We start from the raw sequence: 27162 nt of genomic DNA on the forward strand, positions 1-27162 counted from the left end.
GCACCCGCCCCCTCTTGTCCACCCTCGGGCGACTCTAAACCCCACGGCCTGTGGTGGCTTATGTCGACGGCCAGCCGCGACAACCACTTTTGGGGGGTGGGCAGCGTGCGGGCGGCGCAACTCCAGCTCTCGTTTCTTCTTCTGTCTAGCTCCAACCCTCTTGACTGCCACTGCGCGCTTTTTCTTTGCGCCAGGCAGTGCCCATCCATGCTTGGGGAGGAGGGAGGGTTACTGCTGACTCTCTCCGTCGCTGAAGTAATGCTCACCCATTCCGTCCCTCCCCCCTTCCCTCATGTGCTGGGGGAAAAGGCTACTGCTGCTCTGCTGCTCGTCCACTACCGAGTTCCTCCTGCCTGCCTTGCCCTGCCCTGCCCTGCCCTTTAATTCTCCCTCCTCCCTCCCTCCCTCTCTTTCCCTCTTCTCTCTCTCCTCTCTCCCTCATCCTTCTCCCGTTTCTTCCCCTCTCACTAGCCCGTTCATTCCCCTTTCGCTTTACTCTTACTGTCCCTGCATTGCGCCTTCCTGGCCTGGGACTTTCTTGACATCTGTTTACTTGCGCCATTGACCTGGCCTACTCCTTTATTTCTTAATACACACTCTTAATCTCTCTCTATCCCTAAGCGCCTAACGCGCTCTGAGCTATGTCCACCCGTAAGAGAAAGCAAGAGGCTGAGGAAGAGGAAGAGCTCCAAGCGCTCCCTAGCGACGAGAGCGAGGAAGAAGAAGAGTAAGTCGCTTACTGCATTGCCTGTTGCCAGGTTGTTCGCGAACCTGGGCGCATTCTTTTCATCACCCTCTGCTGGTTCAGCTATCTGCTTTGCTGTCATTTCACTCTTGGGTGCCCTCTCTGCGCGCATCACTCATTGGTGCTTATTGGTGGCATTCAGTCGCGCTATCCTCTGCTTGCCTGCACCAACCAGCTGAACCTCATTCACCATTTACCTTTACATTTAATCGATACAATGGCTGATGTGATACTACTACAGATATGAGGACTCCGAAGTAGCCGAGAGCGAGGAAGGAGAGGAAGAGGGAAGCGAAGAAGAGGAGCTTGAAGAAGAAGAGGAGGGCGAAGAGGAACCAGAGGAACAAGGTGAGCTCGCTCTTCTGGTCTCCAATCATGCTACGTATTTCTTACTAACGAGTATTCTCCTCCTAGCAGCTCCTCCGGCTTCCAAGAAGCGAAAGACAGCTCCGGTGCCCGAACAAGAGGAAGAAGAAGAAGAGGGCAAGGAAAATGGCGAAGCTGAAAACGGTGAAGATGAGAACGGCGTTGATGAGGAAGAGGAGGAAGCACCGGAAGGCGAGGAAGACGCCGAGGAAGCTCCTGAAGAGACAGCAAAGACCAGTGCCCCTGCCGCCGCTGCTAGCAAGGCTAAGGCTGGCGATGTACCTAAGGAAGCCGAAGCCGATGCTGCTGCAGAGGAGTGAAGACCTTCCAGCAGGGCGTGATAATGACCCGCCAGTATCGACTGCTGTCGCGCTGGCAATATTTTATTGATAATTTTATGATCATTTGCGCGGATATAGTATCTAATGCACATGCTCCTATATCCTGAAGACAGCCATTGTTATTACCTTTATGTAGCTGTAACCACAGCCTAAGCAAAGTAGAGATGGGAGGTACGGAGGAGTCGGAACTATCTTTGGAGAAGCGCATGATGGCTACTCCGCACGGCGGCTTAGCCGGGACTTCCAGCTAGATACTAATACTACTATTTATCCATCTGGACAGATAGCTACTAGGGCAACCGAATCAACCTATCAGACGGAGCACAGCCTCTTGTTCGCAGTTCAACCACATCCTCAATTTCAACTGTAATCTGGGTATTAATAGGATGGAAAACCAAATCATAAAGACAGAATAAAGTCAAAGAATAAATATAGAATTAAATAAAATCACACGAAGGAAAATGAAATAAGTAGAAAGCGCATCACATCGAACAATAGGTGATATCGATCAACAAGTCCATACAGAATGTAAGTAGTAAGTAGTAGTAGTAGGAAAGAAAGTAAGTTCTCTTTTCCCCTCAACGCTTTCATATCCCTTGACTTTCACCCCCACTCTCTAATAGATACAATTTCCTCTCGTTCTTCATTTCGACCGTCTGTCCTCTTCGCCTCTTTCCTCATTTCTTAGGTGTCTTCTATATCATAAACCAGAAGGAGTGGTAGGAAGAAGCAAAGGATGGAAGACAGGGTGATTATACACTACCTTCTTTGTAAAGGTAAGGTAGCGTAATCTATCCTAGGTGGAAGATTTAACCATCACTACCGCTGCTGCGGAATGTGGCGCACAGTTGGCAGTACTGATGGGTCAGATCGAGGACAGGTTGAGGAAGGTTCGTCGCTTGGACTATACTCCGGACTTTGACGGCGCCTTCATCTTCGATGAGTTTGCGGATCAGGAATAGGAGGTCGGGAGAGAACTACATTAGAGAAGAGTGTATTGTTAATTTCATCTTTATCGTTGAGAACAAGTGGAATGGGGCACATACCTCGGAGTACCAGCGATACTGCCAAGCGATAAGACGGATCAAGGCGCCTAGCATTCCTCTCGTGTCATTCTTCTTCTCGTACAACTTGAGGAGCCCCCGCATGGCTTTCGGGGAGAAGCGGATGGCCAGACAGTGCTGATAGGCTTCGATGCCCTCGTCGAAATGGTGCAGGCGTTCGGCCAACTCGCCGAGAATTTCCCATTCCGTGGCGGATTTCTTGTACTCGATCGCCTGTTGGCGGTATTGGGCCATTTCGGTGCGCCAGATGGTGTAGATGCGGAGGTCTTCGTACAGCACCATGAAGAGGTTATCGAGCCATCTTTCACACAGACGCTTGTTGCGGAATTGTGTGTAGGATGAGTGTGAGGGGTCAGGCTAGTAACACGACGCGTTAGTATGGACTTGGATGGTTTTATTGAAGGTGGGATGTAGACTTACATCTTCGCTGCCGGATTTGACAACTTCCGATGCCATCGACTGCTCTGGTTTCTCTATAGAGTGCTCTGTTTCTTCTTCCTTGGTACCGTTCGCGCCCTCATCAGACGTGCCGTTCTCCTGCTCGCTGCTTCCATTCGGCTCATCTGATACGCTTGCTGAGGATGGTGTGGTTGTAGGCTTAGACGTAGACTGCTGGCGCTCAACACGGTATTCTTCTTCCATGACAAAGACTTCGCTGCGGATTTTCAGGAGTTGGTCCCAGCCTATCGCGGCAGCAATCTTGGTGAGGAGATTGTACGCCTTCAGGAAGGTTCCCTGATAGGCAGCGGCGTGGAGTCTGCGTAGTGAGGGGTGGACGTAATCGTGGGGATCACCCTGCTTGGGCTGTCCTTCGTCGATTTCGTCCAGCATGCTCTCGGCAAGAATTGGGAGCATGATGCGAGATGGTTGGGGCATACGAGGTGTGTCCTTATCCTGGTATGTGAACATGGGGCAGGAGTTCAAGGTCAGGAGGGCCAGATCCCATTGCTCGAGGCCAACGTAGACCTCTGCCAATCGTGCCCAGGTGCTGAACTCGCTTGGAGCAGCAGTCACTGCCCGCTTCGCACACTCTAGAGCCATCTCACCCTCGTTCTTGCCCTGACAGAAATTAGCCTGGCAGTCAAGCAAGGCATAATCCATGGGGACGTCTTGTAAGGCATCGAACATCAATCGCACGGCTTGCACCTCTTCGTCTGCCATGATGAGAACTCGGGCAAGAAGTGACGAAACCTCTACATCTCGTGTGCGAAGTTTCTCGAAAAGGTTGATGCCGGAAGTGTAGCGCCCCGTTGTTTGAATGTACTTCAGAAGACCGGACGTCAGGTGGTTGCTGACGGTATTCGGCACTTGTGTTTCCGGATCAGAACTGAGCTGTCTTCCTGTATATGGTATCAGCATTGGGGTCTGTTGGGGATCAACTGTGGAAGCGCACCCAAGAAGAAGAGTCTCTCCGCAGCATCCAGGAATTTGTGCTCCATCTCCGTATTTGTGACCGGGTTGAACCGACGCACCCCGACTATTTTTCTGATCGCATCGCCACCACCATTGTCCGCGTATGAGTAGGCTCGCAGGATTCCGCAAAGAAAGGTCTCCAGCCAAAGGGCTTCCGTCGCAACTCGCTTGTCTCCGCGTTCATCGATGCAGTAGCTTTCCAGAGTGCCGGGGATTTTGACTTCGACGCGCATGTCCAGGTGGGAGAAGGCATTGTAGCAGCTGTTTGTCTATTAACATTTGCGCAACTATAAACACTTCCAGACGAAGATGTTTCTAACCAATAGATTCCCGAAACCACCTTGTGTGTCTTGTCGAGCGGAGAGAAAGTAAGCGTATTTACATAGGCGGCTAAACTGGCGGAGGAAGAGGCATCGACACCGGTGACATGGTGATAAACGCCGGTCTGTATTTCGATCCCAAACCAATTGAGTTAGCCATTGTCATTCCCCATCCTCAAGTGTGCCTGCGCTCGCACTTCCGACGACGTACCTGGTGATGGGCGTTGGTCTTGGGCTGTTTAACCAGATAAACCAAGTCCGGGGGACCTAATTCCCGGAGGTTCTGTAGGGACTCGGAACGGGCATCGACAGCGGCGTAGATGTTCTCCTCCTCCTCATAGATCCTGGGGAAACACTCAGGGGTCAGTCGCAGGTCAATGATAGTGGGCCTATTTGGCCGATTGATAGCGAGTGATAGAACACGTAAACGAGGGGAAGACATACTCGGGAACAGCTGGCGCGACCATGGCGCTGGCAGGAGCGCAGACAGAGGCTCTGGGATGGTCACAGGGGGGGAAACCAAGGGGTATAGGGAGCACGAAGCGCTTTCACGACCGGGAGAAATTGAAGACAATGAGGCGCAGCAGAAAGCGCAGGTCGTTGTTCAAGACCAAACGGAATGGCGACGATCGATGAATGCCTGGCCGCTTCCTCAGGCAACTGCTGGGTCAGGTACCCCGGTACCGCCTTTGCCTCTTTCGGTAATTCCCGCCCGCGCAACGCGTGTCTGTCACGGGCTCTTTCTCCAGTTCCATTTATCGAGTCTCCAATTCTAGACTCTCCGTTCCTTCCATTCATCTTCCCAATCTCCACTCCACGTCATTACCACCTCCCCAGGTTGGGCCTTCCCTCAGGTAGCCCGGGGTTGCTTGTCTTTCCTTTTTGAAATGTGGTATAGCCGGCCCGGTTTTACTACCACTATCAGGGAGCTCGTTGCGCCCTGCCATTAAACCCGGCATTATGTCCAGCTGGGCAGCTTTGAATATTGAACCTGATGAGGCTATTGAGGAAGAAGTCGATGACACCAAGGAGATCCAAATTGAGGAGGCGCTTAAGCTGTACCAAAATGCCTTGAAGCTCCATTCCCAGGGTCCACAGTTCTATGCGCAGGCCGAAGAGGCATATGATGCTCTGCTGGATTCTGAGATATTCAAATATCCCGAGTCAATCTCTGATTATAAAAGAGTAGCCACTCAGGAATCTGAACCTCAGTATGATGACACGGTGGTGGCGGGTGCGACAGAAGCACTCGCGGAGTTCGACATCAGTGACTCTACGTCGAGCACGCTGATGCAAACCATATACCTATCGTACAAGAACCACGGACAGTATATCCTGGATGCGTTACACGCATCTCTGCAGGGTATCACCGAATCTTCTAAGCTTTCTGGGGATCCCCGAAGCAAGGTCAAAGAGAAAACTAGCACAGCTTTGACGGCGTTTGCAGAAGCCCTGGAACGTGACGACTCGGATCTGAACCTCTGGAGACAGAGCGCAAGACTTTGTAGCGCTCTGCAAAGCTATAGACTAACACGATACTGCCTTGAAAGTGTACTAGCAGACGATGACAACCGCTTAGAGGTTCGGACAGAGCAGCTAGGGTTGGAAGAAACATTTGCCGAGGAGCGCCTGCGTGAAGTGCTGCGGTCGCTGCTTGATAGGTTGTCTGTGGCTCAAGTACCCTTGAAAAAGCCGAAAAAGGCCCTTCTCAAATTCCTACAGCGCCAGGCAGACCCGTATCCCTACCTTCCCCCTCTTCCGTTAGATCTGCAGGACACAGATCCGTCGACGAACCCTCTTGCATTAAAGGCTTCTCGTCATGAGATCAAACCAGCTAGCCCTACATGGGCCGATGTTGGCAAGTCGATACTTCAAAGCCTCACTGATGAAGAAGTTGGCGCGTCAGAGATCGGACCTGGGGCTTCAGTTGACATATCGCTGCCTACTCTCAGTCCCGAAACAAAGGCCGTAGGGTCTCAACGCCGAGCCTCAGATGCTCAGGCCGCGGATGGGAAATCTAACCAGCAGCAGGACGTCGTCATGTCGGAGGAGCATCAACCCACTATGAAGTCCGAAGGGCCCGATGTTGTGCCAGAGCAAGTCGATGACCATTCATCCATCGATCAGCGCGCAGAGAAACAGCTCATGGAGTCGCTAGAGATTCAGTCGACTCAGCCCGGTAATCCTGGAGGTCAGCATGAGATTACAAATGCCGATGAGGTTGATGTAAAACCCTCAAATGGCCGGAAAAGATCATCTGCCTCTGCTGTTACGGAAGACCAGGCAGACCGTATACGGGCAAAAGCCAGGAGGACCCGCCTTCGTGAAGCTACTGAGGATGTCTCATTCCAGAGTGAAGAGGTCAATCTCGACTTGAATAAATACTACGAGGATCGTCTTGAGAGTTTTACCCAAGCTGACGAATGGTTATTCGGTACTGTGGGTACTTTGCTATCCAATCTTGACGTAACAGACCTTGGAAGCATTGACGATCTGAGAAAACAAGTTTGCTCTACCAATGAGAGCAATGATTCTGCAACTGCCGTGACTTGCGCTCCTGAGGGCGCAGGACACTTACTCGTCCGTGATTTGATGGACCTCATCAAGTCCTGGGATGAAGCCAAGTCCCATGCTATGCACCAGCCAGATAATCTTTCCACGCTTCAAGACATCCGGGGTATGGGAAAATCTGGTATTGCGATTTTCCTTGAGCATTCAAGAAAGTCGACCAGGAAATTAGGCGTCAAACAAGTCCTCTCCGGAGAAGACGCACTCTACACGTTCCTAAGGACAGTTAATGACGGATGGCTTCCCTTGCACGATGTCGCCCTTTGCTGGCTCAAAGCGCTACTAATGCCCGACTTTGCGAGATATGCGACGGATGACATACTACAACAAGACGGGCCTGTCGTGGAGTCCGCGTATACCCTGTATCAATGGCCGGATCCTCTGAAGGAAGCAGTCGTGCAACTCCTGCTGCATGAAGACGAGTACATCTATAGACATATGCGCGAACAGATCGACAACCTTGAGAACAACGTCCTGTCCAATGGATCTGGAAGACTTGCATACAGCACACAATATTTGTCGGACTTGGAGATGCTTCAAACCCTCTTCGAGCTTCACCTCGACATCTATGCGTCTATCAACAATCCAAACAGTGAAATTGATGGTCAAACAAGGCTACTGCAGCGTGATCGCTTAGCAAGATGGTGCTTGCTCGCGCGGACATCGCTCACCCACTTCCTGGATCACAGCTCTCCTAGCCCCACTCGGGAAAGAATGGTACTCCGTCATATCTGGGCATCGACGTTCCATTCAAACATGGCTGGAGATATTCAGAGGGAGCACGTCCTACTTTGCCTCCAGGAGCTGAAGTTATTCTTGGTATCACTCAAAAACCCAGCCATAAGCCTGGTGAACAATGCGGTGATGCCCGAGCTGTCGACCGAGGCAGTTGATCAGGAGATCTCCAAGCTGAAGTCGATGGATTTCTTCATGAAAATATTTAACCCGACGTCGGATGACCCTGTTGGTCTGATCGAGACTATTGAGCCTATCCTCGAACCTTCCTCTGTCCAATTCGGCGAAGGTCTCGACGGAGAAGTATCTGAACAGCCAACTTCTCAGCTCCTTGAGATGGCATCCTTTCTAGATCGCGGAGATGCTACCTTGAGGCTTTTCCTATGGAAGAGACTACAAGATGCGTACAAGAAGATTGAATATCCCCCTAAGGTCGTTTCCTGCTACCTCCGCAGCATCGAAATCATCATGAAGGAGCTTAGCACTCCTGCACATCTCGATGAGCCCGGTGACCATCGTCAGATCACTTTGCTTAGATGGCTCAAATCACTCGACAGCATTCTAAGCAAAGCTGTCACGATCGTCTTACATGAATCGGAAAAAGCGTATGAGTGCTTTGACATGGAACATTTAAGATCATCAATGTCTGCCGTCGCTCGTCTTACAAAGCTCCTCCACAGTTTTGCCCTGTACGAAGACTTGGTTCGTGTAGGTAAACTGTCAGGACCGGAGCTCCGTGGAGCATTGGCAAAGTCTCTGGAGGGTCTGAAAGATAAGCTGCGCGAGATGCAAGTCCGTTGCTGGATCTTGCAGTATACGCTACTGAAGGACGCCATTACACAGAATCCTGAAGCTTTCGATACACCCATGGAAGACCGCGTACATTACTTACGGTCGGTACACAATGCCCTCGGGATTCGCAGGATGTGCAGGTTCTCCCATAAGCAATTTCTCAAACTGGTCAGGTCTGAGATATTCACTCTTGATGTGGAGCAGGACATCGAGCTGGATATCTGTCAAATCCTGTACGATATCTATGGTATCAAGTTGTCCCCGGTGGATGGTTCATTGAATGACCATGGATGTCCTCCCGAAAAGCTGGACCGCTCCACGGCGATCGTCATGGTGGACTTCGTCATGAAGCAGGCCAAGAAGATGAATATCAAGGACCTGTCAAAATCCGAGCTGAAATCTACTATTGACAAGATGCAGCAAGCCATCGGTACTACGAAGTCGTCGCCTCCGCTATCATACAACAAGCGTATCATCACCGCCTACTTGAAGTCACCAATCAATCCTTCTGAGATATCCCGTGCCATTCAGGGAGTGGCTGACCTCCCACTAATTCCTGTACCTGCAGAAAGTGCAGTTATTGCCCAAAATGGCTGGTACTTCCTTCTGGGTCATGCTGCTTTGACAAAGTTTCGCTCCCAGAAGCGTCTGAATCCCGTACCCACAACGGATCTCGACGATGCAATCGTATGGTTCAGACAAGATTTGGAGCACGGAACGTCAAGATGGGAGACCTGGTACCGGCTCGCCCAGACGTATGACTCGAAGCTTGAGGAGGATATTACCTGGTCTGCTGATAAGATCAATAACAATCGGATGGAGTTGGTCACCTGGCAACGCAACGCAATTCATTGCTACGCAATGGCAATTGCAACAGCTATTAAATACTCAGAACCAACGGCTGAGACTCGCGCAATGCTCTCAGATCTGTTCACTGATTTTGGTATCCGTCTATACTCTTCTTCGCGAGCGCCCCTATCGATGGGGGCTTTCAGTCTAGCTGATTTCACGCGGCATTTTAGTGGCGAGGAAGACCAGCGGATGTATGAAGGAAGGCCTTTTAGGGAGATGAAGCTTTATACCGTCTGGAATCTTGCCAGCTACTTGCTTAAGCGTGCCCTTGTCGACAAGCCCAAGAATTGGATGTATGTCACCCTGTTATTCCGCCGGTGATCTGTCATAAGCTAACTGCAACTTAGGACTCATTATATGCGGAGTAAATGCCTCTGGAAGATGTTCAGCTGTGATGAATCTGTTAGAGGTTCTTTTAGACGGATTGAAGTCGACGTGGTCTTGGATTCCCTGCTCGATGCCATCGATGCCCTGCCGCAGCGGAGGGATTCACGCTCTGATCCTATATTTGAGCCACATTATAAGCTTGTCTCGGTAGTACACAAGCTTGTGCATCGTGGGACTCTAACGGTATGCGAGTCTCTAATTCTCAAACCTGTTGACATGACTGACTCTCCACTCAGGCTGCGGAGGGAAGCAAAACGCTCCTGGCAACACCTTGGGCTCGCAAAGTCCAGCCTCCGGAAGACCAGACGGCATGGAAGAGATACATACTCGAGGTGCTTCGGAGCCTGCAGAAAGCGGACAAATCAAATTGGCACCATCGTATGGCTGTCAGGGTACGTACACTCTCGTATAGCATATTTTATACTGAGCAATTTCTGACTGTGTCTAGGCTGCACATATTATGTACGATGACGACAAAGACTCTGCAGATGCAGCCGCCTCCGCAAAGAACGAGCTTACCCAGCAGATCTTCACCAAAACAATGACAATCCAGGTCTGGAGACCTGAGTTTGAGCGACCTGGTCGGCATTTCGTTTACACCACACGCTACGCTTACTTCTTCGTCAACCTCCTCGACCAGCTCAATGATCGAGCAAACCTCGACCAATTACTGCGCCGAGTAAGGAAGAAGCAGGGGGATTTTATCAATCACAGCAAGCTTTGGGAGGATGCGTGTCTTACCTATGCCAGGGTAATCCGGAGAGCTGGCCATATCAGCGAGGGCCATGAAGAGGGCGTATTCAAGCCCATTGGTTGGGAAGAATTTGTCGCAAACACAGCCCGTTTGGAAGGCCTTGCACAGTTATCCCCAGAAAGCCCATCCCTTCTTGAACTCCTTCGAGATGCCATTGAGCTGAAAAAGCTCAACAACAACCTTATGAAGGTCTCGTTGCTCGAAGACCTTATTGCAGACCTCTACGCCCGACTTTACGAAGTCAACATGCCACAAGTCATCGAACAAGCGAATGAAGAAAATAAAGAGAAGATGAAAGTCGATCATCTTCTCATGGTCAGTGACGGAGCTGCCGATACTCCTACGCCTCCAACCTCAGCCCCAGCCTCTGAAGCACCTGCACCTCGCGGTCGTACAAAGGGTATCGCACGACGTGACATCCAAAAACGAGCCGAGACGATTGTCAATCGTAAAGTGCCCCCGCGTGCACCCATGGCCAAAACTTCTGCCAACACAGAAGCCGAACAAGCCAACATTTCCGAAGCCGGTCCAACCTCCGCTCCCAGGCAGACAAACAAATCAGGGTTGCTTGAACCTGGAACTGAAGATGTCGGATCAGGGCAGCAGAGCGATATTCCTAACAGCCTGCATGATAGCGCGGATGATGAGAGCGAACTCAGCGAAATGGACGACGAGAGACTGGCCAAGCTGACAACTGAACGCAAGTTACTGTTCCCTAACCTCGATGACCGGGGTTCCATGGATCCGGAGTCGGAGATGTCTGCCCAGGCCAGTGCCGATGGTGATGAAGGGCAAGACATGGAGGGAGATACCGAGCTTGTAGAGGGTGAAGGCGAGACTATGGTCGAAGAAGGCGAAGACCCTGGCGACGGTGACGATGATGAAATGGAAGGCGAAGAAGAGAATGAAAATGAAGCTGGCGGGGACGAAGACATGGAGGGTGAAGGCGAAGATGAAGGGGAGGGGGAGGGGGAGGGGGATCCGGAAGAGGATGAAGATGGCAACGATATCACCGAAATGGAAGGTGTGCAGGATAATGACGAGATGGATGACGTTGAGCAGGCTGAGATTCCCGGAACAGATCAGGAAAGCGAAGCTGGTTCTGAACCGGAAGTAATGGAAACATAAGTGATGGTTAACCACCGTGCGAGTGTCGAATCATTCGTGCTCATGTTTGATATGACCATTTGACTTTCGAAGTATGCGTTAGGGTCTCATGTACTTCATGGCGTGCAACGAACGGTAGGCGTTCAAGGAGGTACTTCTCAACAAGCTTCATGTATCATAGAGAACTATTAATATTATAACAAGAAAGGGGAATATTGGTATCAACAAAATAATCCACCGGAACGCCTGATACATCCTTCCCAACCGTTACACCATCAAGCAAGTAATTATGTCCAACGAGAGGTATCCTGCCAAACGTATACAAGAAGACAGCATTCTTTCGGCAACAGTTTAGATATCTTCCTCGGGAGCCAAGTCCCATTTCCGAGTCGCCATCTTTCTCTGCCTCTTGCCGGGTGAACCAGTGGGCTGCGGAGCAGGAGAAAACATGCTATCCGCAAGCTTCAGCTGGTCCATTCGCTTGAGAGCGACCTCGATGTCACTTTCGCGTCCAAGGATGTTGGAATTGCGAGAAGTCTCCAGAGTATTCTTCGACCGGGACTTCTTGGTAGGAGAGCGGCAATTCAGCTCGCGTTCCAGGGCTGCAATCTTGCTGCGAAGCTGGTCGTTCTCGAACTCGAGATCTTCGACCCGCTCGTCTGAGGAGGGTTGGGGGTCTTCGTGAACTGGAGAGGTTGTGAGCATCTTCAGTGGGAGGATGTTTGTGGCCACAACTTACTTTGAAATCCTCGGGACACGATTTCAATCTTCTTGTCGAGATGCTCGTCATTAAAACCAGACTGGTTTGATTAGTATGCGGTGGATTAGACTGCACTCGAATGAGACCTACTTGTTGATCCAAGGCATTTTGCCATCTCTTTCGCTCCTCTTCCATTCGCTCGTCCATCTCATTCCAACATTCTTCGCGCACTTCTTGCTCGATCATGATGCATCGTTCTTCGCTTGCCTTGAGTCTCAGCTCGAAATCGGTCCTGAGTATCTCTTCTTCAGCAAGTCTCACTGAGAGAGATTCATTCTCTGCCGTCAGTCTTGCGATCTCTGCCAGGGCCTTCTCAAGCTCTTCGTTTGTGCCCATGCTGGGAGTGTTGCGTCCACTAGCGGATCCGTGACGAGATCCAAGCGTGCTGGACAAGATAGACTCGGCAATTGAGGGAGCTCTAGGTACGGCAACTTCACGAGCCAATGCCGAGTAACGCAGGATTTGGGAAGTCGCGTTGTAGTCACCCATAGGATCGGCAGTGACTATCATAATAGCCTTCTGTGGGTGACGGTTGAGGCCAGTAGCCTGGTTGGAAGACGGGAAGGAGTTCGAGAAAAGCAGTTCAGTGAGTTTGCATTGTCTGAACGGAACCATGGCAGCCTATTTATGTTAGCAGCCTTTCGGGAACTGATAACAATTCTGTATCCTAGCATACCTTATTTCCGTCCTGTATGTCACTCTGCATCTGAAGGCATTGCCCAAGGTACATCAAACTCTCGTTGATCTTGCCGGCCTCTGCAAGGGTCGAACCAGCCGTTTTAGCAGTTCGCGCGCGCTCAGAGCCTGTTCGTGTTAGCTTTATAACAGCAAGCGAAGAGTCATACTAACCAGCAAGATCTGCCACCGTGAGGGTGTTGCCTATCCAAGTTTCTTCGCCAGTCCTCTTGTTTCGCATTCTTCTTTTGACTTCCAAACAGAAGAAACCATGACTGCGAGAGCTGACGCTGTTGGCTCCGGTTCCAGTGACCTTGCGCTCAGTAAGGCCAACTTCAAGCACCGACAGAGCCTCCTCGTAGGTGCTGCATGCTATCTTGCGTAGTCCCGCAACAACCTTCCGGTCAGGGGACCCTTCCGTTGGCTTGAAAAATAATGCCCTGCGTCGGTCCTTCTGCGCATTGCCTCCCTGACGGGACATAGTACTTCCCTGGCCAGGTACTATAGCAGGTGACAGCAGATCAAAGATGCGATCATTATAAACTTCGTACATTGACACCAGGACGACATATTCGGAGTTAGGGTTGAGCTCCATGGTGAGGTGACTGACATCGGGCGAGCGAAGCAGGCCGTTAGGACGTTGGGGCATATTGCGACGGGGGAATATAAGTGCAGGTGTCGGTTCCTTTGCCGGTTGAGACATGTTAGCACGAGCGGTTTTACCAGAAGTCGAGTGAGTGCACGAGTCGTGCTTCATCTTTTCTCTCAATTTAGGATGCATGGTGAGAAGATTGATGTAGCATGTTCTCGAGAGAGATTCGCTGTATATTTTGGAATAAAGACCAGTGTGGGCTGCGGCTAAGGGGGAAAACCGTGCAGTGCCTTGCAGCGGAGCTTTGGGGGGAGGGCGCCATACCGTCATAGGGGTAGCTCTTCCAGTACTCATCGGCGTTTGGGCTCTTGAGTTCCTTCCACGTTCGGCAGGGTCGCCATACACAGCCTCGAGGAATGTCTGCGCCGTGAACATTTGGGCTTCGGAAGCATCTGACGCGGCCACAGTGGACAGAAGAAGAGGGCTAATGGAATTGTCGGGTGGCCTGATAGTCGAGGCCAAGGAGTTGAAGATAAGGTCAAGACTCATCTGGGTAATTCCTCGCTGCGACCTCGAACCCAGGATTGTATGGCTCTGCAGGTTGTCCTTGTCAGTACATGTTCAAGGTCACTCATGGTGCTGCGGTGGACTCGACCTTTCCGCTACCTGTTACTCCCAACGTTGCAATAAGGCTGTCCCTACCCTCAACCAATACACCCCTAATCAGAGACTCCAACTCGGTGCCATGGAAGACGTCTAGCTGAGACGCTGACTCTTCGAACACCTTGGTGAAGCCGAACCTTTCAACGGCACGCTTTCGCGAATCGGATGGGGGTTGCAGGGTGATATGGGTGGGAGAGGCGGCTGCCGTCTCCTGGTCATCTTCAACAGTGACCTTTGGCTCTGGAGTCTCGATTGTCAAGCATCGTTCAGCGTGCTCCTCCAAATGCTGCGGCATTGGTGGCCGCAGGCGGAGGTACACCTGGAATAGAGATGCGGGGGAGGACTTTGTCGAGCTCATGGTGGGTAGCAGTCCACGTTGTCTGTTCACATTCGATTGAACAGAGTGGAGTAACTGCGAGATGTCGTGCGTCTTTGGGCGGATATGAGGTCCAGATCGAAGCACCATCGAAGCTGGAGAAGGCGAGACTTTCCCCAGGCCAGCAATCACGTTATGTTGACTTTGCCCTTTCGGGTTGGTGTCGTGTTGTCCTGACAACTGGTGGCGCATGATGTAAGCTCGTATTTGTGTGCCTGCAGATTCAGGCGGGAAATAGAGTTTCTAGTGCGAGATGGCCTTAGTGCCTGAAGTTGCGCCCGGCTCAGCCTTGCTCGTATTCGCTACTCTTGGCGCTTGTTGTAATCCAGCAACTATCTTACTTCATGAGCCAGGTGGTTGCCCATGTGACGTGCCAATCGTCTTTATGAGATGCCACCTCTGGTTCTCAGCCATCGTATGTGGAGCCGCGTAGGAGATTCAGGGTCTTCATTGCAGTACCCAAAGTCAATAAGGTTGAGGCGATGTTTTCGCGGGCCCAATAAGCCAATCTCCCAGGCTCATGGCTTGGATCAGGCACTAACCCAAAACGGTGTGCTCGTTTTCGCTTGTTCTTCTAACAGTCAGAGGCTGAAGATGTGAAGACAGTATATATACAGGGTAGATGAACGAAGATGGAGCAAAGATCATGCTATCACATTTTAGTTATTCTATCACAACCGCTTGCTTCAGTTACAGTGTCACATAGTCAGGTCGGTACAAGATGATGCTTGACAAAAGATCCCCTTATCGTATGGAACCCCTACCCGCCAAGCCTACACATACTCTCTCTCTCTATATATATTGTATACACTAACGCCAAGAAGAGGAGGGAAGTCTCTGGTACTATGCGCCCAACCAAGGAGCACCCATCTCTTTCGCAATAATGTTTGCTGTCTCTGGGATGGTACACATTTACCAATGTTGGTATGCATGCTCACCCAAGTGCTATTCCCATACAGTTCCTAACGATGATGACAGCCAGTACAAGTCTTGGAAAGTGACCGGTCTCCTACCATGGTCTGCTCTTCTCTTTACAGCTGGGTTCATAATGCGTACTATCGGCGCCTTTGGACAGTGGGGGAATGTGGGTATCTACATTGCGAGCACCGTTCTATTGCTGGCTGCACCGTGAGTGCTTATTGATGCGGATTGATAGAATGCCACTGACTAGCGTACAGACCCGTCTATGAGGGCGCCAACTACTTCACTCTGGGCCGCATCCTTTACTACATCCCATACCATTCGCCAATTCATCCTGGTCGCGTTTTCACCACTTTTGTGGCGGTCGGTGTTGTGATCGAAGCTATCACCGGCAACGGGGCTGCGCTGGTTGCTAACTCTGAGGCGACGGAAGGCAAGAGAAAGACAGGAGAGGGATTGCTTAAAGCAGCTCTGATCCTGCAACTTGTGCTTATGGCTGCCTTTGTTGCCTTAGCTGCCAGATTCCACTACAATTGTCATCGTGGTGGTGTCTTGAACGGCAAGATCAAGCGGGCCTTGTACGTGTTGTATTGCAGTTGCACCCTCATTACTGTGCGCACGATCTACCGGACGGTGGAATATTTCAGCGCCACGAGTCTCAATATCTATAGTGGCGGCAACCAGATTAGCCCAATCCTCAAGGATGAGTGGTTTTTCTGGATTTTTGAGGCTGTTGTCATGTACCTGAATACCATCTTGCTGAATGTCTGCCATCCGATGCAGTGGCTTCCACGCTCCAACAGAATATATCTTGACAGGGATGGCATTACCGAGATCGAAGGACCTGGTTATGACGATCACCGACCAGTCATCTTGACCCTTATTGATCCCTTCGACATTGTTGGTCTTATCAAGAACAAAGGTAAACAGGAGAAGTATTGGGAAGATGAGACAGTCAGCAAGCTCAGCAAAGGTTCGCCTGGACCATCCGCTGTGTAGCTCAAAGCGGGTTGGAAAATAGTATGCAGTTATTCTTGGGCCATGTTAGACAGTGACGGCGTTTGGTCTTTTTATAGAATACTTGTCGCGATGATATTTAATGATATTTCTAATTTACCTGTGTTGAAGTATCGCAATTCCATCTGGAGAATCGGCAATAGTAAATAACTAAGTGTAAAGGGGATCGATTGACGCTGACGTCTTTCACTGCGACCAGCCGATCCTCCGCCCCGCCTGACCCGCCCCGCTAATCAATTGCCAAAGAGCTTCGGGGTTTCCCGACCAGCGCAGCTCCCCCTTCCATCTGCACTTGCTCCGCCACGACTCATTTGCCCTGTCACTGATAGTCAGCTTTCAAGAGACTTGGGCCATATTCACTCCACAGTTGATGCTTGGGTTTCACGTCTCGCAATAACCCCTCTCCGCCGCCGTCCCCGACCGCGTCCCTTCAGCATCTTACCCCGCTCTTCTTTCTACACCGACAAACACTTGTCAGGTTCTATCGCAAACAGACACAACACACACCATGGGAAGTCAGAAACGGATAGCTAAGGTGAGCAGAACAGGGAATCTCCTCTTCATAATCTGCGCGATGTCTACCCGGGTGCATAATGAGAGCACAATTGACTAACGCATGACTCACAGGAGCTCGCCGAGCTTGTCGAGTCTCCCCCGGAGGGCATCGTGGTGAAGTTGGCCGACGAATCCAACCTTTACACATGGAACGTATATATGGATGGACCTGAGAAATCTCCTTACCAGGTGAGTCTTTTCTACCTGTCATCGATGTCAAGGAGGCAATATGAACCCTCACTAACACTCAGGAACCGTATCATACGTAGAACGGCAAATTCCTACTCAACCTCTCCCTCCCCACCGAATATCCCTTCAAACCCCCTACTGTCTCCTTCAAAACGAAGATATACCACCCCAATGTGACCAACGATGACAAGGGAAGCATGTGTCTGGGCATGCTTCGCGCGGACGAGTGGAAACCTAGCTCCAAGATCCTGGCGGTACTGCAGTTCGCGCGTCAACTGCTAGCGGAACCGATGCCCGATGATGCCGTTGAGGGACGCATTGCAGAGCAATTCAAGAATGACCACAGTCGGTATGAGGAGGTCGCGAAGGAGTGGACACGCAAGTATGCCACTCTTTAGTGAGCCGCTGCTGCCTGCTATCGGTTCAGCAGGTAGATAGGTATCTCGAGCCGAGTGTGCGAGCTAAGAGTGATACGAAATGACGGGAGAAACACCGGGAACAGGGACTAAAAAGACATGAATGTTTCGGCTTGGCTAGATATATATATGATATGAACATGTTTGAGCATCACGACTGCATGAGATGAGACTTCGTTAGCATGAAATTCTTTGTGGAATAAAGGACCTGAAAAGCATCATGATAGATACTATATGCATATTGGGAGTGACATTAAAACACAATCGGCATCTTACTTCCGGCGGAAATCCGCAGGATATCATTCAAAATGCAAGACCAACTAACCGTGCATATGCTGCAGTGGTGCGGATATCCTCCTTACTTTCTCTCTCTCTCGCCACAGCCTTCCCCGCACACCGTAGATTAATACAACCGTTATACTCTACAACACGTGTATAACCAACTCATCCTCCAATGCCAAAGACCACTACTATTCTAAAAAAATACGACAACTCATCCTCGGCAACCAGTTCCCAAATAACGGGACTCGTTCCGCTCTCATGCGGGGATTCTAATACCTATATAGAATCATACATCTACATCAGCCTACTACTTTTACCGCAACTCTCCCATCCTGTTGGTATCCTACTACTAGCACATCCCTCAACCCTTTACCATTGCTATCGTCATGGCCCTCCTTACCACCGCAATCGCGTACCTCTCCCAACACATCCCCTCCATCCTACTAACAATCCTCATCATCCACCTCACCCGCAACTACTTCACGCCCGGAGTATCGCACATCTCAGGCCCATTCCTCGCCAAACTCACCAATCTGTGGCGGTTTGTAGATGTAGCGCGAGGCAAAGCGGAGATCACACATTATCGGCTACACCAGGAACATGGTGAGTATGTGCGATTGGGACCGAAGGTCGTTAGTGTGTGGAATGTGGAGGTGTTGAAGGTGATTTATGGGGTTAATAGGGGGTATAAGAAGGTATTATTTATATTATCCTTTGTGACTACTGTTTCTAAAAAGAATGTTTGGGAGGGCGAAGTATGTTTGTGCGAATATGCTAATAAACCATGCATGCATAGACGGCATTCTATCGCGTCCAGCAACAACTTGCAAAGGGAAAGCCGACTAAAACGCTGTTCACGTCCCTTGACGAGGACTTTCATGCTAGAATCAAACGACCCGTGTCGGCGGCTTATTCGATGAGTACGGTTGCCGAGTTCGAGCCGTTTGTGGATAGTACGATACGGACGTTTTTTGCGCGGTTGGATGGGTTTGCGGCGAAGAGGAGTGTGTTTGATATTTCGACGTGGTTGCAGTATTGTAAGGCATCAGTTTTGGGGCACTGGTTGTTGGCTGTAAGCTGACATGGGTTAGATGCGTTCGATGTCATTGGTGAGATGACGTTCAGTAAACAACTTGGGTTCTTGCAGCAGGGTCGTGATGTGGAAGGTATCATCAAGTCGTTGGAGGAGTTGTTCGATTATGCGGGAAAGGTGGGTTGCATGCCAACAATTTGGTTTTCCATTTTAACAGGTCGTTCGTCTTTAGATTGGTCAAATGCCCTGGCTTGATTATGTCTTTGTCAAGAACCCTGTCTGGCAGCTTATTCGGGGCGGGTCTACAGGAGCTGTTGCTCGTTTCGCCCGCGACCGCTTGCATGAACGGCTGTCTCAGGATGGCAGTAAGCGAGATGATTTCCCTGGTCGTCAGAAAGACTTCTTGACCCGCTTCTTGGAGGCGAAATCTACTCACCCTGACGTGGTCGACGACGCCCAGGTATTCTCATACACAGTCAGCAATGTGAATGCAGGCTCTGATACCACTGCTATCTCTCTTCGAGCGATCCTATACTATACGTTGAAGAACCCCAGGGTATTGAGCAAGCTGCAGGAGGAATTGCATAGCGCCCTCCAAGCTGGCCAAATTACCGTTCCTGTATCGTGGAAACAAAGCCAGGAACTCCCATATCTCGACGCTGTCATCAAGGAGGCTCTTCGTCTGCATCCACCCGTAGGACTCCTCTTGGAGAGGGTAGTCCCCGCAGAAGGCCTCCAATTGCCAAACGGCCCCTTCCTCCCCGCTGGGACTGTTGTTGGAGTCAATCCGTGGATAATCCATCGCCACGCTATTTTTGGCAAAGAGGTTGACAGGTTCGTCCCTGAGCGTTGGCTGCGGGGTAACGATGAATCAGAAGCGGAGTTTCAGATACGAAGGCAGAATATGCTAGGGGCAACGCTGACGTTTGGGGCCGGCCCCCGAACCTGCATTGGGAAGAACATCAGTCTGTTGGAGATATATAAGCTGATACCATCGTTGCTCTTGGCATACAAGGTATGTGCATTGCCATCGCCTCTTTTTCTGGCAATTTGCGATCTCTGGCTGACGGGTGGCTGTTACAGGTTGAATTGAATGATCCGGAAGCTGAGTGGGAGGTGGTCAATGCATGGTTCGTACGACAGAAAGGGATGAACGTGAAAGTGACGCGAGTGGCATAATACACAGTTAACTGTCAGATGAAAGGGTGAAGTGAGATGGCTTTTCGTCAGGAATAAGATCCTGCGCTGGATCCTGCATGCAAGGCGCTCTTAGGAAGTCCGACGGTCAAGCCCACTGGGAATCTTAATAGAAGGGGAACTTGGCATCATCCCTCTTGGTCGCCACAAAGCGGCACGGTCAAGAGCCGAAGAGAACAAGCAAGAGCAATCAAATGTACTGCCCTCTGGGGCCCCGACTATCTACTATACTTTCTGTGCGAGAACACGTTCGTCATCGCCATGACGCGCAGGAGACCCACCAGTTGGCGGCATTATCCCAATGTGGGCGCACTAGGAATTGCGGTGCTGATTTCCGATAAGGGATCATCAAGCGCATCCTTGGGTTCCGTTCGTATTAATAGAATCAATTTCGCTTTCGCATGTTGCTCCATATAAGGACGAAGCGGCGGAGCTGAGGTACATCGGATTTCCGGGACAGCGCAATCTTGCTCAAGGGATGCTATCTAGCTTTAGAGTTTATGACAGTCCAAATTTTGGTGAACTAAGTTAAGCCATGCATGCGAGATATCCACCCCAGCGACTCATATCATAAGAATGAGACCTAACTTGCAGATGATAAGCGATACATCAGATATGACCCGAATGATTCGACAGCGGCCAATGGCACCAAATCTGGTTGCCTTTCGGTAGTAGAGAATAGAGTGAAGCGATATTATCCATGGTGCCTTGAAGCATCAAACTTAATCAAATTGGGTTTAGGGAAAAGTTCCCGAAGCAGTAGGAAGTGGTGGGGCACGGCAGCATCACGGGACGATCGATCCCCGCTAGAATCATGTGACGGAGTTTTGGTGTTCAAGCTCACTCAGCGGTGGCGGTTAATAATCATTGTGCTCGACATCAATTTGGGGGGATGGGAGGGGAGGGGAAGATCGGAAAGATAGCATCCGGTCTTGGTTCGGGAAGGGCAAACAAACCTAGGTGGGCCTCAAACCAGAGGGCCAGAAGGGATAAAACAGTTTGTTCGACAACAGACTATCAAAAAGGGCAAGCAGCTGTCGAGCGAATCGAACCTTGGCGCTTCGGCGGGTGGGACCCGACTAGGGGCAGCTGAAACCGACTCCGCCCGGTACGTTCGTATTGTGTCAAACCGGTTTTTCGTTTTCCGTACCAAGGAAGTTGTCAACGTTCGTCGTCATAATTCCCACCACTGGGAATAACCTGCTGGAGTTATCTGGCAGTTGGGAAATGAGCATCATCAACAGTTATCGCCATCCAGGCAACCTGTCTGGACGATCGCTTCTTCATCCAACGGTAGATATGCAATGCACCCAGCCGGTCTCCAGACGGCTCGGGGCGGACCCTCCCAACTGCAAACTGCGAGGGATGTGGTTGGCGCAGCTCAAGAGACAGAAATGTCCAGCGTCTCCCCATACATAACGTCACCGCGGATGCAGCTTCTATGGAGACACATGTATGTAGGAGTGACCTATCATGATTGAAAAGTACTATGCAACAAGGCGACGAAATAGGCACCTTGTAGATGATAGATAGAAGGGATGTTGTTGAGACTGCGCGAGACTCTGCAGACTGCCTGACTTCTTTGAGATCGCCCCTGCAACCGTTGTGTAACCCTGTCTCGGGGTGAAGAGGAATGCAAAGCCATTGTGAAGTCTACAGGCTGCATTGGCGTACTTTTTCTACATGTCACTACATTCCCGAGGTCATCCGCAAGTGCCTCGACTGATTGCACTAGACATATACAGAATCATCAACCTCAAACGCCGTTGGTGAGACTGATCTCATCCTGGCGTCAGACTGAAACCCATCGTGTACCAAGTAAAAAAACCAAACCAGTTGTAATCAGAATACGGTACCTGAAATTAGCTGTGAAATTAGCACGGCAAGGCGTTTAGCTTACCGGACAGGGTCCGTAATAACCGGATGGATTTTAATTTTCAACTTCACGACTTCGCTGGAAATCGTACGCGCTAGACTCGATCGAGGCCCGCTGCGATTTTCCCCTTTTCCCTTTCGGCTCTCGCTTTTTATTCTTCGTCGTCCACCTCCTCTTTTTCTGACCCTCTCTCTCTCGCTCTTGTTTTACGTCGTGAGATGAAGTCTCGGATTGATCCTCTGGCAGGTTCGTGAGACTCGGTTGATGGACTGCTGCATCGCGCGCTGCCGGGGCGACTATTAACTTGGCCTGCACTTTTCTTTTCCATCCGCTCGTTTCACTTCGCGCCTGACGGGGCAGCTCGACCGCTTGACCGGTCTCTTCACTCGTTCACCACTGCCCCTGCAGTCTTTCTCTACGCGCTGACTCTATTCTCGTTGCTTTTTCCTCCTCTTCAACTCGCCTCCCTTTGCCTCTTCACCCATCCTTATCAACTATCGCCCGCCCGCCCGCCCCTGAAACCAGTCCTCGACTGCGTCTTTCCATTCTACACTCACCGACCAATGTCCAGCGGGAACTGGGATCTATCATCTCGTGGCCATGGTCACAGGAAATGGAGACATTCGATATCCGCCCCTTGCAGGCGCGCATGATATCCCCAGCCGACGCAGGATCCCGAACCCTCCCCGCCTAGATCCGTTGAGACTTAATCCTCCCTTTCCACGCCCCTCGACCGCCGACGGCGTTCGCCCTCCTCCCTCTCAGCGCCCCCCCGTGCCTTCCCCGCGACTGCACCCTGCACAGGTGGCTGCTGCCGATCCATCATGGCGCTCCCCTTCGCCTCAACCCAGAGATGATGACTATTTCGTCCCCCGCAAGCCCGCCCTCCGTACGCCAACATTCCCGGTATCACCAGGTCATCGTCCGGGATATCCTTCCAGAGAGACTGAATTCGATCGCCCACCGCCCCGGAAGCTTCCGCCAGGCGCACCAGGATTGCGCATCTCCATGTCTACCTCCAAATTGCACAATCGACGCCAACGGCCCCCTCGGTCACGAGAACGGTACCCAGATGATGCGTATGGATTGGCTTTGCCGCGCGTCGCGCCTCCGGGGAGCTACGCAGACGCACATGGAGATGATGCACTGCGATCGAGTGTCAACTCCGCCATGACATCGCGATCCAGCATCGAGCAAGCCAGCGGAACTGAGCGCAGTAGTGTTCTCACCAAGAGTAGTTCGATTACCGACCTGTCTCCTGACACGCCCGATGGACCTTATGAAAAAGATGGGGGCATGAGTGTGGAAGATGCCATTTCCATGTACCTCGACGGTTTCAGTGATGTGACGGAGGAACCTGGAACGCCAGATATATATGACGACGAGAAAGTAAGACCGTGGAGCCCGTGTCCGCCCACGGAATATACGCTCGATGATGGTCACACTTCCGATGAGCATTCGCCCGATCTGGATCCTACTGAGGATCTTCCGCCTGTACCACCGCTCCCTGAGCTGAGTGCCCCTGTACGGGGGCCGCTAAGCGATCGCCATGAGGGGGAGGAAGTCCCACATGAAGAGCCACCCGTTGAGACACCATTAAAATCTCCCGGGGTCGAGCGTCAAGAAAGAAAGGTCGTGCTGCCCGGAGTGGTGCCTCCGCCCCTCCTGTTGGGAACGGACTCGCGCGATCGCTACGGGTTCCGAAAGGCTACCCATCATGTGACGCTTGCCCAGTGGGAGGCTTGGAACAGCTCATACTCCGACTTTGCCGCGACCCAGCGAATCAAGTGGGTAGAACTGCTCCGCCAACATCGGCTGCCGATCACAGATCCGATCTCCTTCCCGCCAAAATCAAACAAAGTCAAAAAGTTTGTGCGCAAGGGAATTCCATCGGAGTATCGAGGAGCCGCCTGGTTCTTCTACGCTGGCGGGTATGAGCATCTGAACCGGAATCCCGGGCTCTACGACCAGCTTGTCCGGCAGGCCATGGATTCCCCAAGCAACGACGACAAGGAACACATTGAACGCGACTTACATCGGACGTTCCCGGATAACATCCACTTCAAACCTGAATCGGTCGAACAGTACGGAGGCTCCAGCGCTGGCGCTGGAAGCAGCAACCCGAAACACGAGTCCGTGACGGTTGAGACAGAGATGATCCAGTCGCTCCGGCGCGTGCTGTATGCATTCGCCGTGCACAACCCCCAGATCGGATATACGCAGTCGCTAAACTTCATCACGGGGTTGCTGCTGCTGTTCATGCCGGAAGAGAAGGCGTTTTGGATGCTGCACATTATCAGCTCGGTGTATCTCCCAAGCACGCACGAGATCAGCTTGGAGGGCGCTAACATCGACCTGTGGATTCTCATGGTGCTGCTCAAGGAGACGTCACCACATGTGTACAACAAAATCGCTGGCGGGCTCGGTGGCGGCTCGCGGGCGCCCGCGCTGACGGTGACGTCGCGTCTGCCGGACATAACGCTCGGGCTGACGAACTGGCTGATGTCGGTGTTCATCGGGACGTTGCCCCTGGAGACCACACTGCGGGTGTGGGATGTGTTCTTCTACGAAGGGTCCAAGACGTTTTTCCGCGTGTCACTGGCCATCTTCAAGTCGTGCGAGCGAGAGATCATGGCAGTATCGGATCCAATGGAGGTATTCCAGGTGGTGCAGACAGTGCCGAAGAAGCTGCTGGACGCCAATACTCTGATGGACGACTGTTTCGTGCGACGACATCGGGTTGGACAAGGCCGCATCGACGAGCTGCGCGCCGCGCGACGGGCAGCAGTTCGACACGAGAACATGCGGCGGTCGCGGGCGTGGAACAAAGGGCAGATCCAGGCAGCGACAGACGAGTGGCCAGGACGATCGCGAACACCTATCCCAGGCATCGAGCGCAAGATCGGGGATTCGTGGCGACACATGCGAAACCATGCATTTCGGTAGGAGCTGAGGAGTGATGGTTGGCTTTTATTGATACCCCCAAGCAGCTTTATTGTATTTGAACCGGTCAGTCCACCGTTTACCTGGTCCGGACTATTTATTTGTACTCTGCGACCTTCTAATCTTAATAGACTCGCGGGTTTCAGGGCACAGGCCGGATGGACTGACGACATGCCTGACGATGTTACATGTACATACTGCATATTAGCTTAAATATATGAGTGGCATTGATTCACATATTTTCCATTTTTTAATGTTTCATTATTTACATTCATTTGAGGTGACTTCAGGGAGAGGAATTAAGTTTGAGGATCCGTGGGGAGCCAACACAGCGGCCGGTCGATCCCGCCTCGATGACGCGCTCGAGCTGCAGTGCAACCCTCTCCTGCCCGGATTGTGACGTTGACTTTCTCTCCAGATAATGAGGTGTTTTTCACCTCCGAATCTCTCCTTTTCTGCATCTACAGCACGCAACAATCATGAGTGGCCAGGCATCCAGCTATTACAATGCTAACCAGAGCTTTGGCGATCAGCCTCAGCCTCAGCCACCGCAGCAGCAGCAACAACAACAATATGCCTACTACAACTATAACCAAGCTCCCCAGCCAGCACCCAACCAACACAATGGCGGCGATTATCGAGGACCTGAACCGAAACCTCCTCAGGGACCCCCTCAGGGACCTCCACCAACCTACAACCAAGCCGTATATGGGTTTGACGAAGCTTTCCAAGTCGAGCGGCCCAAATACAATGACATCTGGGCGGGACTTCTAGTAGGATACTCCTCAATCTCTATAAAGCTTCACCACTAAATTGCTGGCAGTTCATCGCCGTGTTCCTCGGCTACGTGGCCGTGTCCGGCGTGACCATCCATCGCTATGCGAAATACAAAGGCTTCAGTGGCGGCGGCATCTACGATGCAACTAACGACTTCTCCCTCAACACCAACACCCTCGTGCTCTTCATCTTCGTCCTCTGCGTGGCCCTCGCCTTCTCGTATGCCTACTTTCTCGGTGCGCGGTACTTCTCCAAGCTCTTCATCTGGGTCACCGGCATCCTAAACATCGTCTTTGCCCTCGCGACTGGCATCTACTACATCGTCCGCGGGCAATACGGTGGCGGTATCGTCTTCCTCATCTTCGGCGTCTTCGCTATTGTCTGCTTCATTAGCTGGATCCCTCGAATCCCCTTCACAGCCTACATGATGGAGGTCTCCATAGATGTCTCCCGCCAATACGGCCACATGTTCCTGGTGAGCACCATTGGCGGCCTCGTGGCCGTCGCCTTCGCCGCCTGGTTCTCCGTTACGCTCGTCTCCATCTACGTCGCCTACGAGCCCGATAGCACCGGCGTCAACCCGGCCTGCCCCAACGGCTCCGGCGGCTGCAGCACCGCCCGCGTCATTGGTCTAGTCGTCTACGTCACCTTCGCTATGTACTGGTTCAGCGAATGGCTTAAGAACACCGTGCACACCACCATCGCAGGCGTTTACGGCTCCTGGTACTTTTTCGCCAACTCACCCCAGGGCATGCCGCACGGTGCAACGCGCGGCGCCTTCCGGCGCGCCACCACCTACTCCTTCGGCAGCATCAGTTTCGGCTCGCTCATCCTCGCCGTTATCCAAATGCTCCGGCAGGCGTGCTCCATCGCCCAGCAGCAGGAAGCCGCCCAGGGCAGTATTATCGGCAGCATTGGGTTCTGGGTCCTAGGTTGTTTCATCTCCTTGCTCGATTGGCTCGTTACGTTCTTTAACCGCTACGCTTTCTGCCATATCGCCCTGTACGGGAAAGCATATATCCCCTCTGCTAAGGATACGTGGAAGATGATGAAGGACCGTGGCGTGGATGCACTGGTCAATGATTGTCTGGTGGGGCCGGTGATAACGATGGGGTCGGTGTTCGTGTCGTACGTGTGTGCGCTACTGGCATATCTGTACCTCCAGTTCACGAACCCCGGGTATAACCAGGGAGGGGACTTCACGGCGGTCATTATGGCGTTTGCGTTTGTCATTGGATTGCAGATCTGTCAGATCTTCATGACGCCGGTGAGTAGTGGCATTGAAACGATCTTTGCTGCTATGGCGTGGGATCCGCAGGTCCTGGTACATGACCATTCCGAGATGTATTATCGCTTGGTGCAGTTGTATCCGAAGGTGCAGCAGGCGATTCATGCGTGATAGATTGGTAGTGAGGATTTCGTGTTCTTGACAATATCAAACTTCAA

General features: G+C 51.6%; 8 protein-coding genes across 8 annotated transcripts; 5 read left to right on the plus strand and 3 right to left on the minus strand.

Annotated features, from left to right (window-relative positions):
* Positions 1-657: 657 nt before the first annotated feature.
* Positions 658-1761, minus strand: BO85DRAFT_228595 (uncharacterized protein). Its single transcript, XM_025654762.1, has 2 exons — positions 1149-1761; positions 658-1093 (listed from the first exon to the last, which is right to left on the minus strand). Exons 1-2 carry the CDS (start codon positions 1542-1544, stop codon positions 932-934), a joined length of 558 nt encoding a protein of 185 aa, XP_025518403.1. The 5' UTR covers positions 1545-1761; the 3' UTR covers positions 658-931.
* Positions 1762-1782: 21 nt separating this feature from the next.
* On the minus strand, positions 1783-4896 carry BO85DRAFT_518013 (ChAPs family protein). The gene is made up of 7 exons (XM_025664946.1): positions 4694-4896; positions 4461-4593; positions 4250-4374; positions 3910-4190; positions 2937-3856; positions 2499-2873; positions 1783-2429 (listed from the first exon to the last, which is right to left on the minus strand). Exons 1-7 carry the CDS (start codon positions 4714-4716, stop codon positions 2262-2264), a joined length of 2025 nt encoding a protein of 674 aa, XP_025518404.1. The 5' UTR covers positions 4717-4896; the 3' UTR covers positions 1783-2261.
* A 145-nt stretch (positions 4897-5041) lies between these two features.
* On the plus strand, positions 5042-11704 carry hir3 (putative transcriptional corepressor of histone genes (Hir3)). The gene is made up of 6 exons (XM_025654763.1): positions 5042-9489; positions 9544-9766; positions 9820-9975; positions 10032-11169; positions 11197-11241; positions 11326-11704. The coding sequence occupies exons 1-6, from the start codon at positions 5210-5212 to the stop codon at positions 11463-11465; spliced, it is 5982 nt and encodes a 1993-aa protein (XP_025518405.1). The 5' UTR covers positions 5042-5209; the 3' UTR covers positions 11466-11704.
* BO85DRAFT_447039 (kinesin family protein) lies at positions 11314-14648 on the minus strand. Its single transcript, XM_025659632.1, has 7 exons — positions 14127-14648; positions 13796-14065; positions 13054-13564; positions 12881-13008; positions 12295-12825; positions 12184-12244; positions 11314-12130 (listed from the first exon to the last, which is right to left on the minus strand). The coding sequence occupies exons 1-7, from the start codon at positions 14490-14492 to the stop codon at positions 11796-11798; spliced, it is 2202 nt and encodes a 733-aa protein (XP_025518406.1). The 5' UTR covers positions 14493-14648; the 3' UTR covers positions 11314-11795.
* A 212-nt stretch (positions 14649-14860) lies between these two features.
* Positions 14861-16430, plus strand: BO85DRAFT_392263 (putative RTA1 domain protein; the record flags this gene model as incomplete). The annotated part of the gene is made up of 4 exons (XM_025656840.1): positions 14861-15259; positions 15335-15434; positions 15489-15638; positions 15689-16430. Exons 1-4 carry the CDS (start codon positions 15232-15234, stop codon positions 16428-16430), a joined length of 1020 nt encoding a protein of 339 aa, XP_025518407.1. The 5' UTR covers positions 14861-15231.
* A 261-nt stretch (positions 16431-16691) lies between these two features.
* BO85DRAFT_447040 (putative ubiquitin conjugating enzyme (UbcB)) lies at positions 16692-17966 on the plus strand. The gene is made up of 3 exons (XM_025659633.1): positions 16692-16983; positions 17076-17192; positions 17273-17966. The coding sequence occupies exons 1-3, from the start codon at positions 16957-16959 to the stop codon at positions 17588-17590; spliced, it is 462 nt and encodes a 153-aa protein (XP_025518408.1). The 5' UTR covers positions 16692-16956; the 3' UTR covers positions 17591-17966.
* A 310-nt stretch (positions 17967-18276) lies between these two features.
* On the plus strand, positions 18277-20102 carry BO85DRAFT_457315 (cytochrome P450; the record flags this gene model as incomplete). Its single annotated transcript, XM_025661507.1, has 5 exons — positions 18277-18552; positions 18687-18927; positions 18982-19100; positions 19156-19938; positions 20007-20102. The coding sequence occupies 5 exons, from the start codon at positions 18277-18279 to the stop codon at positions 20100-20102; spliced, it is 1515 nt and encodes a 504-aa protein (XP_025518409.1).
* Positions 20103-22173: 2071 nt separating this feature from the next.
* On the plus strand, positions 22174-26978 carry BO85DRAFT_466997 (uncharacterized protein; the record flags this gene model as incomplete). Its single annotated transcript, XM_025662163.1, has 5 exons — positions 22174-24938; positions 25071-25129; positions 25366-25712; positions 25763-26844; positions 26882-26978. Exons 1-5 carry the CDS (start codon positions 22597-22599, stop codon positions 26976-26978), a joined length of 3927 nt encoding a protein of 1308 aa, XP_025518410.1. The 5' UTR covers positions 22174-22596.
* Between the last annotated feature and the right edge of the window lie 184 nt (positions 26979-27162).

This window comes from Aspergillus piperis (genome assembly GCF_003184755.1).
Source record: "Aspergillus piperis CBS 112811 unplaced genomic scaffold BO85scaffold_4, whole genome shotgun sequence".
NCBI classification, from domain to species: Eukaryota; Fungi; Ascomycota; class Eurotiomycetes; order Eurotiales; family Aspergillaceae; genus Aspergillus; species Aspergillus piperis.